We start from the raw sequence: 20,440 nt of genomic DNA on the forward strand, positions 1-20,440 counted from the left end.
GATGTTGTATCATGTTTTCTGTATATTAAAATGCCTTTCTGTGTTCTAGAACTGGTTTCCATTTTTAAGTTTTTCAGCACAGCAGCAATGATTACAAGCATATAAATTAATTAAAGTCAAGACTTTGGAACACGGTTCCACAGAAAAAGTATATTAAACAAGAAAGAATTGATCTTTAAGTACTCGGTTGCTTTCACAGTCTGAATTGGCTCATGTGAGCACACGTGCTAGAGAATTCTCACTGCTTATTTTCTCATTCTAATGGAAGGATACATGCCATAAGCAAGTTTATAATCTGAATCAGGTAAATAGTTTGTGGTCATGGGAAATCAAAATTTATACTTCTGTCTGAATTGGATATGACGCTACTGTTGTGCTCTCATGCTAGTAGGAATACTTTTGTAACGTATTTTGAGGTATCAGATGCTACTGTCTAAGGCTATTAGACGCTACCCCTGTGTCTTCTGGCACGTCATGAGTTCTGTGGCCTGTGGATCCCCTGACATTGCCTATTACCATGTTCAATGATTCTCACTGTGTCTTCTGTTTCATTAAAGCAACTAGTGCCTCCCTTTGCTCAAAACGTCCTAAAATTAAACTTCTGATCAATGTTATGATCTCCTTTTCCTTATTTCTTTTTCTCAAATCAGCTCCAGTCTTTATCACTCCTGCTCTTTACTCTCACATCGATATACATCTCCTGCATTTATGCAATTTATGCATCCAAAGCTTTCTAAGTTTCTCCCTTAGTTTAGTCTACTCCATGCTAAAGTCCTTAAGATTCCTTCTGATCATGATTCCTAAGAATAACTTGCTAAAAGTTAATAATCACATTAAGCAGGTAATATGAATATAATTTTCTTCATATCTATTTGTTAAAATTGATGTATATTTCCGCTTACTCCTAATTCTGCTCCATATATTTCTTTGTCAGCCTTCCCACAGTCTTTCATAGAGTTCCAGGTGAAGTCCAACTCCTGGTACTGAGTAAGCAATTTTTTTACCTATTTCTGTCAGGAAATACAGTACATAATCTGTCTTTCATATCACTTCATTGTACTGTGAAGTTCAATCACCTTATCATCATACTTTCTCTTCAAGTCACATTGTCTGTAAAGGATCTCAAGAAGGCATTTAGTACATCTGCTCTCTCTGACAAAGAGCAGTTATTCCTGTTAGGTGTTTTTCCTTTCTCTTCTTCAAAATTCCAAAACCATCTCTAGGCAATCTGTTCTAGCACAACATTGCTTAAACCACTAGAAAATGTTTCACACTTCAAGCCTGAATTTTCTGGGGTTTTTTACATGGTCCTGACTGCTCTACTTTAGCAAGAATTGGCACAGCATGGGATTAAGTAGGACTAAATAACTACGTCTACACATGCTTTCCATTTTCTGTTTGGACTAGGGGCTTTGGTCAGTGACAGTAAAACTAAAGGACTATGAAAAAAATCTTTGGCAAATCTTTTTAGCAGTCCTTTTAAGTGTGTGCATTATGAAATAAATTATGAAATAAATAAAAAAATGGACACACAGTCTGAAGAAAAAAAGCTAGAACTGGCATCAGAGAAGCATCTGTATCATGACAGGTTATGGATAATTTTAAGTAATGTTTAGCCCCAAAGATGGAAAACTGAATAGTCACCAATACTCAGCTGCCATCTCATTCTGCGCAGTGGAATTTTTTTTTTTTAAAGCACCTCATCTGAGATATGACAGAATTTCTTTTTTTTCCTTCTTTTTTTTCTCTTTATTTATGAATTTTTGACAGCCATGTCAAAAATTAAGCAAACTAAATTAAGCAAACCGATTAAGCAAACCAAATGGTCGTGAATGAATGGGCACTTACTAAATATGTGTTTAGGGCCAAATTCAGATTCTATAGAAACATCTGGAAAACATTAATTAAGATACAGTTCTCAGTGCTGCAGATATATATATTTACTTCCTTCCTTCCTTCTTTCCTTCTTTCTTTCCCTCCCTCTCTCCCTCCCTCCCTCCTTCCCTCTCTCTTTTTCTCTCTCTCCCTCTTTCTCCTTGCTTTTTCTCCTGTCTTTTTTTTTAATAACTATTTCAAAGCTGAGTAAGGTTTTAAGATTCTAAAATTATACAGAATTTAAGAAAATGAGATGAGAAAATTTCCACCTGCTAACAATTTAAAATCATGGTTTTTTTAGCTCCTCCTGCACAAGCTGATAATAGCACAAAGTACTGAAGGTTGGAACTGAATATGGTTCACTTTCTGTAGCAAGTCACATCTTTTACTTTCTGTCTGTGATAGAAATGTTTTCAAATACAATCTGTTTAAAAAGACACTCCTAATTTAAACTAGTTGGTGCTATTTGGGTGTTCAAATACTTGTTGTATTTCTGGTTTTAATACAGAACTCAGTGCTTCTCATCTTTAAAACTCAGCATGTTCAAAAATAGCTTACTTCTGTTGATAAATCTTTTTCAAGGTTGTTCAGGTTTTTTTCTTTTTTTTTTTTTTTTTTTTAACTGTGCTGCAACAAAAATGGTTATATAACCACACAAATTTTCCTTAGGGGAAAGAATTTACTGTATTTTGATATGACTTTATTCTACTCTCAAAAAAAGGACTAAGGTGTGCTGACTTTCCTATATGCTACCCCCATACTTGTACAAAGACTCATGCAAGGATGCTTATTACATGTGCCTACATATGTCTGACAAATCTGGGCTAGATCCTGTCACTTTTGTGCTAAGTAACACTTTATCCGATTCAAATAACTCATTTTGAATAAGTTCCTACTTGCATAGGAATGACAGAATACGGCCCTCAGGATTTATCATTTGTTGCATATTCCAGTCTTATACATATCTATATGAACCAAATGGACCATGACATGCTTAGAAAAATAACTGGAAATTCAGAACAAAGCAAAGAAACAAACCAACAAACAATAACAGAAAGGAAGAGAAATTAATGGGAATAAAGTCCCTAAGGCATCTGCCCAAGAACTAACACAACACAATCAGGAATTCAGAACATTTATTGCAAAAGCTGAATAACTAAATAATGTTGAACTGGCAAAGCAGTAACAAGGATAACTGGTTAGATATTTATTCTGTCAAAGTCATCAAACACCCCTCACAAACTGACATAAGTACTGCCATAAGCAATGCACCCCTAGCCCATTTTAAGCCTTTTATACTGTGGAGGGAAAAAAAGTGAACTGCTATATACAAAAGAATAAAGAAAAAAAAGCTTGTGTTTTCAGTAAGAATAAAATCACCTTCAGATTAGCTAAATTTGTTACTTTAAGACTGATGTTTCACTGTGGCATAAATAACTTTTGATTTTTTTCTGTATGGACTTTTTTTGTTTTGCATGCTATTTATTTGTGTAAATCATCTTTCATGCCTTAAAAAAACCCATCTAAAAATGTTTGGATTTGGATTTGCTTTGCGTGCAACTTAGATCTCACTAACATTAGGAGTCACTCTACTGGTTTGACTGAGGTGATGTGATACTGGTACCTGCCAGGCATCGACCAACTATGATAACAAACAGTTAAACAGCAATAATTAGAGATTTAACCCTTTAGTTTCCCCCAACTAGCCTACCAGGAGAATGCTCTGTTACATCATGAAGGCACAACACATTAAATATTCTGTGGCTATGGTCTAAAAACACTTGTGTTACTACAACATTAACGCAGATGAAGATCAACACAAATGCTGCTGTTTCAGCAATACATACTGTCTTAGGTATAGACACACACCTGCCCAATTGGAAAAACATTATTACTGTATTTTGCTCCTGTAGAATTTCCTCCATGTATTTCAGCTGGGATCAACATCAGCTACCACTCATTAAATGACAGACTACAGCTAATTTGTTCTAGGATCCCAAATGAATAGCTTTCCCCTTCACCTGCCACCACACATTTAAATATTCTTTTGTTTTGCAATTTCCCTGTTTTATGAAACATAATGGAAATGAAACAAAAAACCGCTAAGTTTTTAAGCCCTTACACAAGTTCTTTCACTTCTTAATATAAAATAAAATAAAATTAAATTAAATTAAATTAAATTAAATTAAAATAAAAGAAGAAATTCTACCTGAATGCTGGCATGATTTGCTACTACATAGAAAGAAATTTTTCTTTTTCCCTTTCTGCAACCAACCTTTCTTCCCACCCCATCACTTTTAACACAAGTGGTTTGAGTTCCTTGGAACATTGTGTGTCAGACAGACTACTAACACAGAAACACCATCACTGAAAATAAAAGCAAAACAATAGGAAGGCAATGAAAGAAATTAAAAAGCAACTGTGAAACACAGAAATATGCTACAGTATCTTTTCAAGTGAACATTATAAGTACACAAAAGTTGTAAGTAATAATTGTTTCTATTTACAAGTATTTGAACGCTGATTGACTTATAAGTGTCCACTAACATTGTTAATAGCACAATAGGTTTAATGTTTAGCTTCAATTGTTTGCAATATGATCTCAAGTATAAAGGTCTCAGCATAGATCAATGACAACAAAAGTACAATTTTCTAACTGGATATGCTTTTCAATCTTTGCAATCCATTGAACTTTCATGCTCTCTCACTCTCCAAATGCATCTTCTGTTGTTCATAGCAGCAGTCCAGGGTCAAAACCAAAAAAACAAAAAAAGAATATTTGCAAACTGGAGAGATCTCTGCAGATTTTAATCATGTCTATTTAACAAAACCACACAACTAGTAGAAACACTCTTTCATGTTGCAGGACATCATACCTTCCACGACGCTAACATAAAGATATGCATATCTCTGCTAGGTGAAGCATAGTTCTAGAGGTCTATCCAGTACATAAAGCTCTGACACACACATAGTATTAGCAAGTCTAAGTAGGCTAAAGTCATGGGTCCAAAGTAATCATTTCTTATAGCTGGTGTTCCTTTGGACTCTCCACAGCTCCTGAGGCCTGTTTATAAGACTTCAAGTTGGCCAGAGGAATGTCAGTCATGTGGTTGCCAGTGTTGAAATGGCCTTCACTGGAACCATACTGCTTTCGGTCACTGAACTGATTTCTGTTGCTATCTTCTTTCCAGGTCCTGGTCAATGTGTGTCCATTAACTAGTTTGTCCTTCTTAACCCATTCTTTCTGAGGGGCAAAGGTGGAGAGAGGAGACTTTGGCTGTTGGTATGGGCCCAAGCTAGGAGGCATCCAACAGTTGTCTGAGTGACCCAAAACCAGGCATTCTTGAGTACACATCTCTGTAGCTTCAGCTAATCCTCGTGGCCCAAGAGGCCCATCTGTAAATGAAAAACAAAGAGAAAGAAGAAAGAGGAAGAAAGGAAAAAAAAAAAAAGACATAATATTAGATTGTGATATTTGTCATTAAACTTATACATAGAACTCATGAGAAAATTAACAATGATTCTGCAACAAAATATTGTGCTGGTAAATCCCATATAAATTTTCATTCTGTTAGAAAGTAGTTGCTTTGTAGGGTATAAGCTGTATATGCTACATACCTCGTTTCCAGAAGTGGAAATAAAGTTCTGTTATCCCTAAGTTATCGGTCTTAGATCGTACTATGAATAAACTTAAGTTTTTTTTCAGTCATACTAAGAAAATAAAGGTAATTAAGTGAAAATGTCAAAGGAAGTGAACATACCCTTGAAGATTCTGAGTAAGAATTAATGCTGCTTATAAAAGCCTACAGTTTGGATGTATTCTCTTCTGCTTTCAACTCACTTTACTGCTGCAGAACCTTGGTGCACTAACAGCCTACTGCAAACTGAGAAACATTTATACTATCCAAAAACAGGTTTGCCCAGAGGAATGCACTGTACACAGGATTATCTAATGTCTACTGTTTTACAAACACAGGTTGGTTCATAGTTCTAGATTTCTATCCTGTGGATACACACTCTGATGTCCACTCCCAACAAGTAAGAGATAAGTTAAACATTGCTGGATTTAATAGGAAACTTTGAAACACTTCAAAACATTGCATGGAAGGAGACCATTAAACACATCTCAGATAGCTGCTTTACAATGACAAAATAAAGGGGTAAATGAAAAAAAAAAGCTTATGTAAATCTTGCACTTGATAAAGAACTGTTCTCATAATTCTTTGAAAGATAGTAATATAAGACCACAGAAGAGAGAAATTAAGTTTGCTGAAGTACTAGGCATATTAAATATCCACATCATCTTTCACACACACCGGAGGACACACATGGCCAACTGCAGGCCTCTTTCAATCAAGCAGGTCACCCGTGCCTTCAGTAACACTAAATTCCTCTCAGTCTTACCGCATTTTTAGATGGCTTACTTTGCTCATCTGATCGGATTGGATGTATGAGGAAGAGGAAGCCAGGAAAAAAGCAGAGAAATCACTCTGTATGTCTTCATTAGATATTTCTCAATATCTGAGGTACGCTTTGTCATGATTCTTTGCTAACTGTGTTGTAACTTTGACAAAGAATTATGAGATATCTTTTCTTAACTTCAGAGTAAATCAGCTGGATAGTACTGCAGACATTTGAAGAGTTAAGGAGACATATTTCCTTGATTAAACAGCCCAGTGATAGGAAGGAAATTATAGATTGATTTTTGAGAAAGAACATTAGGAAATAGTCATGAATAGCAAAGTTACTAATCAGAAGAAATATGTCAGTGGTGTATCAGAAAAAAAAAAGTGTATCTTTATAATAATATAATTGAGACTCAAAATGATAAGTGAAGAAACACTAACAAAGATTTCTATGTTAAAATACCAAAGAATATTTTATTCGCTTGTACTCCATGCATATACAATAAATTACCCTTAGTAACATATCTTTTTCTGAACACTGACATTAACTCAATTAATTTTATGGAAACTCCTATTCATTTCTCATTGCTTTTAAACACAGATATAAAAAATATCACCAGGTATATTTCCACATGTTACAATGTAATTAGCTCATCTTATCTCTGTGCAGCTTCTCTTTTTGAATATCTGGAGAATATACAGTACTCTGTTGATGTGACAGAAAATAATAAGCTATAATAAAAGTTGCTACCACATTCCCCATATTAGAAAGTGTCCTATTGCTGAAAACTAGAACATGAAAAATGTATAGAATCAATGCTAATTTCCATGTAGAGCAATACAAGATGAAATAAATAAACCAGAACCATTAGGAAACACAACTGTAAAGTAGGAGCCCAGCAGAGATTTCAGTGAGAACCACAAACTACAATTCTAAAATGAGACCTGACATAATATCTTGGAAGAGACATATTCCTTTTTCTATAAAACTCTTATTTGAATCCTCTAGTATGAAATTCTAACTAAACTGAAGCAGGTACTTAGTGAGAAAACAAAGCAAAACAAAACAATAATAAGTAAAGAAAGTACTCACTGTACATTGTTAACATTTCCAAACTTTAATATATAGGTTAAAAGCTGATTTTCTTTTCTGTCTGACAACAGAAGTTTAATTTTGATTAGTTTTATTCCATTTCAGAGGAAAAACATGAGAAGTGTCAGAACTATTTTCAACCTGCCTACTCTCACAGTACACTACTATTTTGCTGACCAAAGAGGAAAGGTTTGGCAGGGATGAAAACTTTCAAAACACAAAGAAAACCTTTCGCCACAGAATGACACATTTCAAGAAATACAGTGCATGCACTCTGTGCTTCCAATCTACAGTGGAATAAAAGGTTAACAGAAGAGCCTTCAGTACGATAGTTCTGAAGGGGATAAGTTACTTTTTCTGTTTAGTTAAATAAATTTCAAGTGATAAGAATATAATTTCCATTTAAAATTTAAATGAGCAATAAGCTGGTTTTACTTAGGAATAAATATGCATGGGGTCCTATAAGATACATGTCAAACTCTTTGGAAGATTTACTTTGTGTGTTTTGCTTTCTTCAGTTACAGTGCTAGGCAGTTAATGCTGTTAAACTCAGAATGAATTTTAAACACCCTTTGCTTTAGCCATCTTTAAGCTGATAGACTTTCTGAAGAGCACTAGAATATTTAGATATCTGTTACTACTGGGAGCACCAGACAGGAATGAGGTAACAATGCTGAGATGATCGCCTGTTCAGGAACTGCTCTTTGGGTTTTTTGAGTTTAAAAAATACCACTGCTCTGTTGCAGGCAAATTACAATTTTTGTATCGATGTCAGTCACACCAAGTGACAGTTGTAGACAGAGTAAGTACCTCTCCTTTTAGGGGAGGACTGAGAATCCCAGGGGACACTTTTTTTCCCAGTGCAGGACACTTCTTTTAGCTGTAAAACTGTTCAAATAGCTGTGAGGTATAAGTCTGCACACACCTCTACACATGCCTACATATAAATCTATGAACAAAATATATGTAGAGAATTGAGAAAAGGTTCAGACTCTACTCAAATGAGTATGTATATTTTCCAGTACTCTGTCTCATGTTTACAAATCTTTAAAATAGAGGGGATATTTACTTGCCTTACTAAAATATTGTGAGTTTTAAATTTACAAAATGCCTTGCAAGACTTCATCTAATATATAAGTAACAATTATTGTTTTAATTGTCTTCGGTTTGAGCCATCACAAGAGAAAAAGACATTCACAAAGTAATTTTTTTTTTAGAAATGCAGATTGATAGAATAATCTATTTTACTGTTGAGCTACTACAAGGAATGATCATGCTTACTGATTCAGGAAAAAGGCAGCTTCATTCATAATATGTGTGGCGCCTGTCACAACTGTTTCCAGTTAAGGCCCTTAGATATAAGTATAATTTTTCATTAAATGTTATTGCTAATAATGGTGATGATCATGATTTAGGGGATTCTACAAATGTCCTACTGTGAGTCTCAGGAAAAAGACAAAAAGATAAAAAAGGGATCTCACCTACAAAGAAAAAAAAAAAAGTCTTTGAACCATTAGGGTTTTTTCAGATTCTATTTTGTTTTATTACGTTCTCAATCATAGAAAGTTTATTCTTTTTTAAGAATCTTTATTATTCCGGTTGCTATTTAGTACTGTAAAGTGAAATGATCATGAGTAATATGATGGGAGAGAGATCTTCTGGGGATAGCTTGAACTGAGGAGTTGGCTGCTATGTATTGAGAAAACATAATGTTGCTTTAATGGTAATTATCTTTCTCCTCCACCACTGCTGAACAATAGTTTTCACCCAATTTTCTAAAGTTGTTTCATTACCACGTACAGTGACGCCACTTAAAAACCTGTTCCTGCTGTTTTAATTTTATAATTGCATTAATTTGTTTCCTTTCTCTTCACAAAAAATTCTGTATCAAGCTTTTCCATACTGAAGTACTTTATTGATATGTGGTTTTTTTTTTTTTTCAAAGTATTTGTTCTCTGAACAACCCATAATCTGTGAGGCTGGTTATCAGTCTTGGCTGCTTGAATATATAATGACACAAGTGCAGATAAAACTGTACAAGCCATCTGTCTCTGGCGTTAAATGTTTTGAATGCAAACACAAAAGTGCATAACAAACACTCTCTTAAATTGTCTTTGTAAATATTTATATCAGATCTTACCCCAAAATGCTTGTTATTTTATTCTGCTAATAGCTGTCAAGCAGATGCATGACTTGCCTACTCAAAAGCAGACAGGTGTAAGAAGGAAAATGTATGCTTCAAGAACTGGTCATACCCTAATGCTGGAGTTTCTGTGTGGTCTTTTATCTCTTTTTATTATACCCAGAAGCTAAACAGCTATTTCATTGATTAACTTACTGCTGCAATTAGCAACTAGCTTGTGGTGTGATGACCAGCTGCTTTTCAACCTGCTTCTTTAAAACTCTCTTGCTTAAAGCCAGAAAATTCATTCTTCAATTCTGAAAGATTCAAGGCCATAACATAAGTTCCACTCAGTGAGATTTTTTCGTCTCAAAGAAAATAGGTACTCTTTTCCTGAGGGCACTAATATTAAGTATAATGGATTTGAACATGGCCACAGTTGTGTTTCAGACTATTATATTTATTTAACTTTACATATTGCATCCTACAAGAAAAACAAATAGCAGCAACATTTCAGTTCTATTTAACCTCAAATACAGGACGTTTTTTTAAGCTTTTGTGGGCTACTTTAGTAAATTACCTCTTCTGAGACCATGTGTTTTTACAGCCTTCTACACATATATTGGAACTAAAATGACATTATTCCATTTCATAGAGGTTTTCCCACTACTCTATATATTAAATATAAAAATTCAAAACCAGTTTATAATGAAAAATATTCTTTTGACATTTTTTTTACTCTGAAATATCAGCCAAATAAATAAGAAAGACTATTCTTTATTTCTAGTCTGTTAAAACAAATAATCCAAGACTATGAAGCCACAGACATGCTGTGCTAGATGTGTTTCCTTGGTATTAATTAGTAGCAAGATTCAGTGACTACTAAAATATACATTTTTAATGACTTAGTCATTGCACCTGGCACAGTCAGTGCTGATAAATTCACATTCTCTCCTCAAATCAGCTTGTTCCTAGGTCCCTGGATTCATACCACTGCAACTGCCAGTTTTGGTAGACTTATCACTAACACCTTGTCACCTGCTGCTTCCCTCTCTCCTTCCTGGAGCTCCATCCTCTGTACTCAGGTACAGATCAAGAAACCCCTGCTACTTTCTGTTCCCTATCTTGGCCCAAACTTCCCTTTCATCACAGCTGAAATAAATAGTACTGTAAGGTTAGCTTATATCTGCATTACTTAGCAGAGATAAGCTGCCAGAATCCTTAATTAGTACAATAACAGAAGTGATAGGAAGCAGGGGAGGTGAGGGTGTGTGGGACAGCCCAGAACACAGAAAAGAAGGAATATAAGTATTTTCTGAAAAGATCTGGAAAACCTGGCAGAATAAGGTTTTCTACACAATTCTGTGAAGTACTGAAATGATTCAGATGGGTTCCACAGATATGTAGGTGTCTAAGATCCAAACTGTAATTTCAAAAACTATGCAGGACTTCTTTGAATACATGGGTAGCTAAATTTTGAAGGCAACATTACTCAAGTACTGGAAATTCTGTTTGTACACAGTCTTCTGATGACTGCAGTTGCTTCATGACTATATTTCTTCAGAGTTAAGAAAGGAAAGAAAAAGATAAGAAACTATTCTCTATTTCTTGTCTCGAGTTCCTTTCACCTGTAGCTGCTTCATTACAAAGATACAATGAAAGGACATGTTACTTAGTTTTTTATATTTTATTTCTTTTTTTTTTCTGATATCATTCCTAGAAATTCAATACCATTATGATTTACAAGATATATATTTAATCAGTAATGGCTCTGCTGTCAATATGTTATTTTTATCTGACTTAACTTTCTGTGCCTATTTCCAATCACTTTTTCTTCATTGACATACATGTATGAAAACCACTGTGTGTTTCCATTGGTGAATGGTCAGAAAGTAGACATGTTCTATAGAGTCTACTCTTTGAAGTACTGACAGTCTAAATAAAATTTTAGTTCCCTGCATTTTCCAAGACAAGAGACTTTCCAAGAAAGGGAATTGATTTTATAATGCTTCTGAAAATAAAGTCTTTGATTTCCTAGACCTGCCTACCTACACATATCTTGAAGGAATTCTGTGGCCTGTATCTGCAGATTCTTTATCTGTTGTCCAGCCACATGCAAAGTAGGTACCACAAGATTAAGTTTGTTTCTTGCTATGCCTAAGCAAATACACTTAGAGCATACAAGGAATTTCAGCAGAATTTAGTTGGGTTACAAGAGTTGCTAATAATCCCATGAAGTCTTCCAAAATAGTTTGTTTGGAAAAGGAAAGGTCAGTCTATAGGCAGGCCACTATAACATTTCTGCCTCTGCCATCTCAACACACTCTTGAAATTAGTTCAGTCTATGTTATTACATTTCAGGTTTAGTTATGGGGTTTGTATGACAGAAATTATGTAATACTGAATTTATTTGGGACTCAACTCTTAGCAACATCTCAGAGTAAGAAATATGTTTTTAAGTTCTAGTTGCAGTTTCTCTTTGCTGCTTGAGAAGTCACAGAGATTTAACCAACTTCTAGCCTTCGGTTGTCCACAGAAGATAGCAAGGAGCCCATCTCATAATCTCGACTGAATACAACTCACGTGTCTGCTGAGCTTGTGAGATACTAGGGGTCAAGTTTACTTAGTGCTTTCTAGTCTTTCTGAATAGATAGAAATATTGACATACATTAAGCTTTTGACCATTCTGAAGGCCAGTTGCAACACTGAAATCACAAGATCATGGTCATTGCAACACAGGTGTAGAAAGATGCCATAGAAGGTTTTTACAAAGCACCATGATCTGGAGCAGTACTGAGCTCCCACTGAACAGCTCAAACCTGAATGATTCGGTGCTTTTCACTGGTTCTAAAAATCCAATTTTGTTATCATGGATTGCATATTGCCTCTGTTCAGATCTTTATGTCACTCCTTATTTTTGTTTTTATAATTTAACTGGCTGAAACTTTATACTTTGGAGTTAAAAAAGTAGGTTCGCTAGATAATCTAATGGTTCTTTCTGGTTTTAAAAATCTACATAGCAGCAAGTATGAATACAAAACTGTATTTTGTATAAACTTTCATGACAAATATATATATGTCATATATGTATATGAAAAAAATAGCCAGTTGTAGTGTATCCTTTAGAAATACAGAAGATACAAAATAATATCTGGGATTGTTATTCTGACTTAATACATTCTGTCATTAAAACAAACAAACAAACAAACCATCAAACAAACAAACCCCCACAAAAAGGCTGTAATTTGTATTCTTAGCTGAAGTGTCACATTGTGGATGCAGACAGTCACCTTGCAGGAAGAGCAGGAGAAAAGAAATGCAAACAGGATTTGGCAAAAAAACAACATTTGTTAACAAATAAATAAAGATTAAATGCTTTACACATCTCTCATACAGATTTCATTCTCTGGGCACAAATGAAAAGTCAACATTTGCAAATGGAGATGGTCCAAATTCAACAATACATGGGCAGCCAGAACAGTAGATTCTCTCCCTGAGAGGATATTGTTATTTAGACAGACTTTATGGCACACAAAGAGCAGACAGCATATCTTGATAAATTTGCACCCATCTTCAGCATGGCAGGGAACTCATCCATCTTCATGTCCACTCAAAATACTCCTATGAAGAGTGCTATCTCATCTAATCTTATTTCCTCAAAATTGGCATTTTTTTCCTGCCATACATTTAATTTTAGCAGGACAATCTAACATATAAAAACTCCTCAGAGTATTTAAATGAACCTTCTAAATTTGATTGGATCACTCAATGAGACCAAAGTAAAACCAATGTTCAAATATTTGGAATAATATTATTTTCAGCATTAATCTTTTTTCATTATAGAGCTCTTCACTTTGCTGCCTAAAAAAAAGTCTTTGTTCCCAAAAGGTGATGATGGATGGTGATAATAAAATATTCATAAAGCATCCCATGGTCACAATCATTTACTATCTTTTTTCTCTCACACCTAAATATTTATGATATTTGATCAAAATATTTTGTTGAATTGATTTGCAGGCAACATGCTGAGACAGCACCACTTTTGACATGGTCACATTTTCTGATCATTAATATGCCCCAAACACAAACCTGCTGTCAGTCAAAAACAACTTGCATCTCAATTTCGAAGACTCAGTCAGTTGTTTATCATAAAATCAAATTTTGGTTAGTAATTTCTACAAACTGTGTTTGAGAAAAGGTAGGATTTAATGTGAAAAAGATATTCAAAATGAGAAAAGCTGGCAGAATGCCGTGAAACTGAGCTGAACAATATTTATTTCTACACTGCACAATGTTGTAAAATTTTTATGCAGCTGTTATATGCCTGACCATTAAGTCATGTACAGCAGAAAAAAACCCCAAAACATTCAAGTTGAATTTCACTTGATTTTTATGATTTTCAAAAGAACTCTAAATGAAGGAGTTGGTCTTCCTGATCATTTTCCATCTTACAGCAAAAGCCTGATCTTCTGACTTGTGATAAATACTTGTGATAAATCATATGCCTCAAGTGCATGTGATAAATACCTTGTGATGTTATCGAACTAAAGATATTGGCTTTATTAAGCAATTACTGAAAAAAAGCACAATTCATCAATGTATACATATAAGATGAACTGTGCTATCTATACAATTATATATATATATTATATGTTTTATTTGTATATATATTACACATTTATTTTTACTTTTATACATATTATATATATGTATATATATATACATATATATATACATATATATATATGTATATTTATCCATCTAATTCTTTTTTTTGTCATTTAAGAACAGAATGGAAATAATAGAGTGGTGAACATTGAATTGAATATAATCACTCACAGAATGAGTAACTTAATTGCATTGGTCAAGTTGGGTATGGAGTCATCCTAACCTCCTTTTGTTATCAATGGAGAGAAGCATTGACACTGTTAGCTCTCTGAAAACCTAACTCACTTTCTGGAGGTGTGAGTTTCTGTGCATTGATAAATAGGGAATCCATGTATGGCAATTAGATCCAGCTCTATGTATTTAAAATGGATGTGATGAGTCTAAATCTTTGCTGCCATAGCAGAAGATAGACTAATTCACTCTGATCTCTTGAACTGAGTTTTTCCACTATAAGCAAAATGGCTCCAGCAGCCAGCGAAAATAACAGCAGACAACTATCCAATACCCAAATGGCAGTGCATCTCATGTATACTCAGGAAAGGTGACTCTGGGAAGCCTGGAAGAGGATTACTAGAGGAAACCTGCTATAGGCAAGTTTTCTTTCAGAAAATTAATACTTCAAAATTATTCTAGTCCTTCACACTCTAAAATAGGTGGAACACCCTGAAAAGCTACAAATTATAAGACAGAGAAGACTGCAATTGTTTAGGTATGCTGAAGTCTTGAAAGTAGGACAGATCACACAATTAAAAGTCTGGAAAACATAGAACTGAGAAAAAGGGAAAATTGTTATATTTATGGGCCAGATTTAAGACTGTGTAAGTCACTTATTTACTGCACCATAAATTTATTTGATTTTTAAAATATGGAAAAAGATTATATTCAAACAGATGCATATCGTTTTACTTATTGTATTTCCTCTCCAGGAAACATAGGGTTAATGAAAAACATCTATTAAAATTTAGTAGTATTGTTAGTTTCTGTTAATCTTCTTTGATGGGTCATTCAGTAATCTCCCCAAATACTTCCAGTTCTTTTTTAATCCCCAAATATTGCCAATTTTCAGGTAATCTTGAAATATCATTATTAATAATATTTAACTATTAGTTTAATATATGTTTGATAGCTTAAGAACAAGGGTTTCCTTATTCTATTGCAATTTTTTTTTACAAGAAATATTGTATTCTAATGATATGTAACTTTTCTTGAAAAGGACCCCACATGATTTAAAGTTGCATAAAACTCTTCTTTCAAACAAGGTTTAGAAATAGCAGCAGGCTAAGTATCCAACAGAAGTTGATGAAAAAGACTAGAGAACTACAGTCTCCAAAACATAATCTTACTGCTTTTATTATCCATCACAGAAATATGTAAAAAGAAAACCAGGACAGTATCACACCTGGAGTTATGCTCTTTAATCACAAATAGTAGCTTTCTCCATTAAAAAAAAAGTTTTTATGGAAAAGGTTATTTTACTATAGGTGTACAACTTCACTGTCCCACTACCTTTCCAGACTTCCAGGAATTTGGTCCCAGATTTCAGTATATCTTTTCATTACTGTAAGTTTTACTTTTTCCTCAAATCAAACAAATGTCAGTTTTATGAGGCACTCCTGACTGGGGTTGTCAGTTTGTTTCTCTCCAGAAGTAATAAGTCTGGGCTTTAATCTGGGAAAATGTGGTTCCAAGACACAAACTTTGGGACCGTTAGCAAATTTATAGCATAAGGCTGCCACCAAAAATGGTTAGTGTAGCTTCATTTCAAATTCTACCACTTAGTTAATATTTGTAAACATTCAGTCTTATTTCCTAAGTATTTTTTTCCTTAGCACTAGATTAATGTCTGTAGAACAGAAAGTGTCAAACTAAACATTTTTTCCATTACTTTTGAATTAAAAAAAAAAAAAAAGAGGAAAAACAAATTGCCTCCTTCAAGGAATAAATGGGGGGGGGAAAGACAATATCAACAGCAGTTTATCTAAGAGTAATATGAAAATGCAGATATATATACTATGGTGTTAAAAACACAATGTTAATTAGGAAAGATAATTAAGATTATTTGTGTATAAAATTATGAAATTCATTCTGTAATTAGGTTAATTACAGCTATCTGAACAAACATTAAATTTAAGTTGAAATGCATCTTTTTAATGAATCTCTCTTACTAATGCGTGTTTCTTGTCAATTCTGTGTTTTTCTATTTTCCTTCAGTGTAAGACCAAAATCAAATTTAGGTTAAACTGAATTTGTTGCAAATTTGTAGCAGATGCCTTATATATACGTGCTATTATGTAAATAAGCAGTTTAACTGACTTGAGAAGACCTTTTGAAGTACATTTCTCTTAGCTGAATTCGGACCTAATTCTGGGTACTCATTCTCCTAATTCAAGCTGCACGACTGAATAACTGAAGTCAGTGACAGAAGAAAGTGCTTAAATTAGGTACCTAGTAAGCTTGATTATATTGATTTTGTCTTCCTTTCTACAAAAAAATGAATCCTTGATAAATATCACAGGACACAGATGTCAGAGATGTCCTTAAACTAATCCAGAGACAAAAGAACCATTTCCTAATTCTGCTTGTATAATGACATCTCATTTAGTTAATTTTGTAAAATTTAGTTCAGTGCCAGTTGAGTTGTCAGAACTGCAGACATATTACACAGAGAATACTAGAAAGTACTCTCATTCATTATATCTGAGCTACACAAATGGTACAGTTTCTTTTCTTTAAAAACTATGTTCATTTACATAATTTTTCAGAAGAGATATCCATAAGTCTCTTAATGAGCTTATATAGTTTACAGTAAAACTCCCATTAAACAAATGTCCCTGAGTCAAAACACATTTTATTAAACCATGCTTGAAAGTTAATCTGTGCTGTACATAGTCATTACATTCAATGTACTGAAAATTAATACAGAAGAAACGTCTGTATGCACCAAATAATTTTTGTTAGCCACAAAATCTTATTCTAATGCTTGGCAAGAGCTTAAGCTTCCAGGCTTTCAAATCTTACCTGGAAGACTGCAAAAAAATATCTTTGTGATTATAAAGAGGTGTAGCACTAAATCTGATGAGAAACTTGTTTAAACATGTCTTAAACTGGCTTTTTGTGGTCTCTTTGCAAACACGTGTTTCTTCTTCCCAACACCCCCCACGACAAGTGTTATCTCCCATGCAGGAATGTCCTGGGAAGGTGTCCTGAGGTGTTTCCCACTGGACCTTGCTAACCCCTTCCTGTGATTGGGTGTTCCTGTAAGCCCCTTGAGACTTCTAATTGGTTAACCTGTGATTCTCCCTAACCCTATAAATGTAACAACCCCCAACAATAAACTCTCTCTTGCCTCCTCTCCACGCCCGGTGTGCTGTCTCTGTACCAGCCATGGGGCCACGTGCGTGGGGGGAGGGGAGGGCACCTCTCCCCTCCAGGCTCGGGGCCTGAAAAACCCTGTCGCTGGAGTTCCCTTTCCCCGTCCTTCAAGACGTCGGAATGGTTCTTCAGATGGAGAAGGAACTAGAACTGGGCTCCCCCATGTTGTGGGTGGGGAAGGGGATCCAGAAAGAGGAAATCAAATAACATTTAACATGAATAGTGAGTTGACATTTAATGGAGGCCGAAAACTTTCTTGTGTCTTTTTTCTATTTAATGAAAAATCTCAGCAAACCAAGCCTTCCAAAGTATTATCAAATATCTTTTATTTTTAAATAGATTTAAATAGATTAATTGAGATGCTCAAAGAAGAATTGTTGCTATGAGCACACATCATGAAGATTTACACATGCAACAGGCTCTTTACATTCTGCTTTATGACTGTACACAGTCTGGTTTCTCAAATAGTAAAAAAAATCATTGGAAGGTTGGGAAATTTCGTTAATGTGTAAAACAATTTTTGGGAAGGATTATGCCAAGCAAAACTGTTGTTTTGCTTTCCTTAAACCATTGGTTTAATAATAGTAAAAGACAAAATTTAAGACTTGCTTGTGCTCTTAGAATTAATTTTATTGTTACAAAATGTGTCTAGAAGCTTCTATTCCTCGCCCAGGCACATAAGAATCTGACAATTCCTATAACATCACAGTTGTGAATACTTGGCAGTACAATGGACTTCTTTTTTTCTGGGTTCCAGTTTGAGACCTGAAGGTAAACTGTTTTTATTTTCCATATGGTAATAATAAAGAAAAAATAATAAAAAATGCATGCTTAATGTAATTTTGGACTCAACAAGATATGTTATAGGCTCACCAGTTTCAAGCTTCTGAAAATAATGGACAGTACAAACAGATTTGTGTTTACTGAACTTGTTGTAGAACTGAAAACTTATGAAGCAGATAAACAACCTGAGAGAAATAATATATTTCTCTTCTTGTATTTAAAAAAAAAAAAAAAAAAAGAAAAAAAAAAAAAAGATAATTTACCAAAATATGAAAAGTAGATGAAGAATTCCAGTTGTTGGATTCAGCTCACTTAGCATTTCCATTCACCTCCCTGACAGGAACGGAGGTCCAGATGTTAATTACCATTTATAGAATGTCTTGTCAAAACACCTAAGAATTATTGTTCCGTTAATGACTTTGTCCTGCGCTTGAGTTCAATGACTGATTTGAGACAAAGAATACCGAAAAGGATCACTGACATTTGGTTAGGACACCCTGTCTTTCCCTGCAAACACTATCAAGTAATGCATGGCCTTGTGCCAACAATTTAGCTTTAGAAAAGGAACTATTATAAAACTGTAGTCATGAGGGAATTAACAGTTACTTTTAAGAAGATTATTACTCCTATATCAAGTGAGTTAATTTATTAATGTCAACTTCAGAGACAGCAAGTAAGTTAAAAACAATGCCAAATGCTTAAAAGCGCGATGACCTGAGATGCCAGAATACTTTACTGATAGAAAAATGGATGCATTTCAGGCCAATTTATTCGATGGGATAACAGAAGCAGGCAGCTATTTCTCCACACGTTCATTGGTCACATACCCCTTCTTCTTTGAAATAAGTTGGAGTTTTGCTACCATCTTCATTGGGTGTAAAACTTGGTCTTTTGTCTCTATAGAACACCAAAGGAATTTTACAGGTAAGTCTGATTTAGGAAGGCATGCACTAAAGGAAACAGACCAATTCCCTTGTGACCTACAAGTCATTCCTTTAGTATTTAGCTTCCCTACATACCACACCAATTCCTCCTTTACAAGTTCAGGACACAGTTCTGCTTACTCTCTTTTTTTGACATGTTTTCAACTTGGTTCTCATCAGTATTCCTGTTTTATTTTCTCAAAAAAATATTTCCTCCCACCATCTTCTCAGCTGCCCGGATGATAAATCCTTCTCTTACACATTTATATCACTGACTTTAGTTACCAGATTTCACTTAAAATGAGTGATGTGGCTTCTTTTTGTAACTTACTTAGGTATAAAACTTAGGGTTACTTAAACACACAGTCCTAAGTAAGGTAGGATTCATTCCAGCCTAGGATTCAGCTCTAGAGACAGTCATCTGGAAGTATTCAAGAGGTGTCTGGATGCAACATTTGGGGATATGGCTTAGGGGTGATTATGGTGATGCTGGGTTGATGGTTGGACCAGACGATCTTGAAGGTCTCTTCCAACCTTGATGATTCTGCAGTTCTGTGATCTAAGGTGATTATGCACAGAGAAGATTTCTTGTATATTTACAGCTTAAAAGCTTAAGTTGATGAAGTGCTACAGGGAAGAAAAGTATAGGACTGAGATTCAGATTCAAATTTTAGATGTCTACAATGTATATACCTACATGGCAACCATAGATACATGTATTTTCTAATTTCTCTTTTAGATTAACAGACATCCTGTCAAACCTGTCAACTGGCCTAGTCAATAAAATGTAATAATTCACCAAACCAAATACACAGAAGTGAATTTGAACAGCTCTTTAGATTATACTAACTGCTGCAACAAACCACTGATTTTTTCACTTGCAAAATTAAGCCCATTGAAGTAATTTGTTTTTCCCAAGCTCGGCTACTTGTGAGTGGATCCCATCTGGACAGAACAGAGCCCCTGCACTTGCAAGACTTTCAGATAGTCTCAAAGTACATGCTGAAGAGTTTCAGGACAATTTCTCTAGAGAAAGTTTTGTTGTTTTTTTTTTTTTTTTTTTTTGCATTGTGACACAAAAAAATAGAATGGAATTTCATAGAAGTAGTAGGGACATCATTCACATTTACAGTATTGCATGTCTCTCACCACAGCAGTAATTAAGGGACCAAAGCTGTAGTGGTAGGACAGTGGGCTG

At 34.5% G+C, this 20,440-nt stretch overlaps 1 protein-coding gene across 1 annotated transcript in view; it reads right to left on the minus strand.

Moving 5' to 3' along the window:
• Positions 1–2,997: 2,997 nt before the first annotated feature.
• Positions 2,998–20,440, minus strand: part of LOC113983964 (protocadherin-9-like) — a 386,566-nt gene continuing 369,123 nt past the window's right edge. The window contains exon 3 of the mRNA XM_027713598.2: positions 2,998–5,271. Within this exon, the coding sequence (XP_027569399.1) occupies positions 4,898–5,271 (374 nt within the window). The 3' untranslated portion in view covers positions 2,998–4,897. The remainder of the gene's footprint in view (positions 5,272–20,440) is intronic.

This window comes from Pipra filicauda, unplaced genomic scaffold (assembly GCF_003945595.2).
Source record: "Pipra filicauda isolate LSUMZ 115617 unplaced genomic scaffold, ASM394559v2 scaffold375_size704869_pilon, whole genome shotgun sequence".
Classification (NCBI taxonomy): domain Eukaryota; kingdom Metazoa; phylum Chordata; class Aves; order Passeriformes; family Pipridae; genus Pipra; species Pipra filicauda.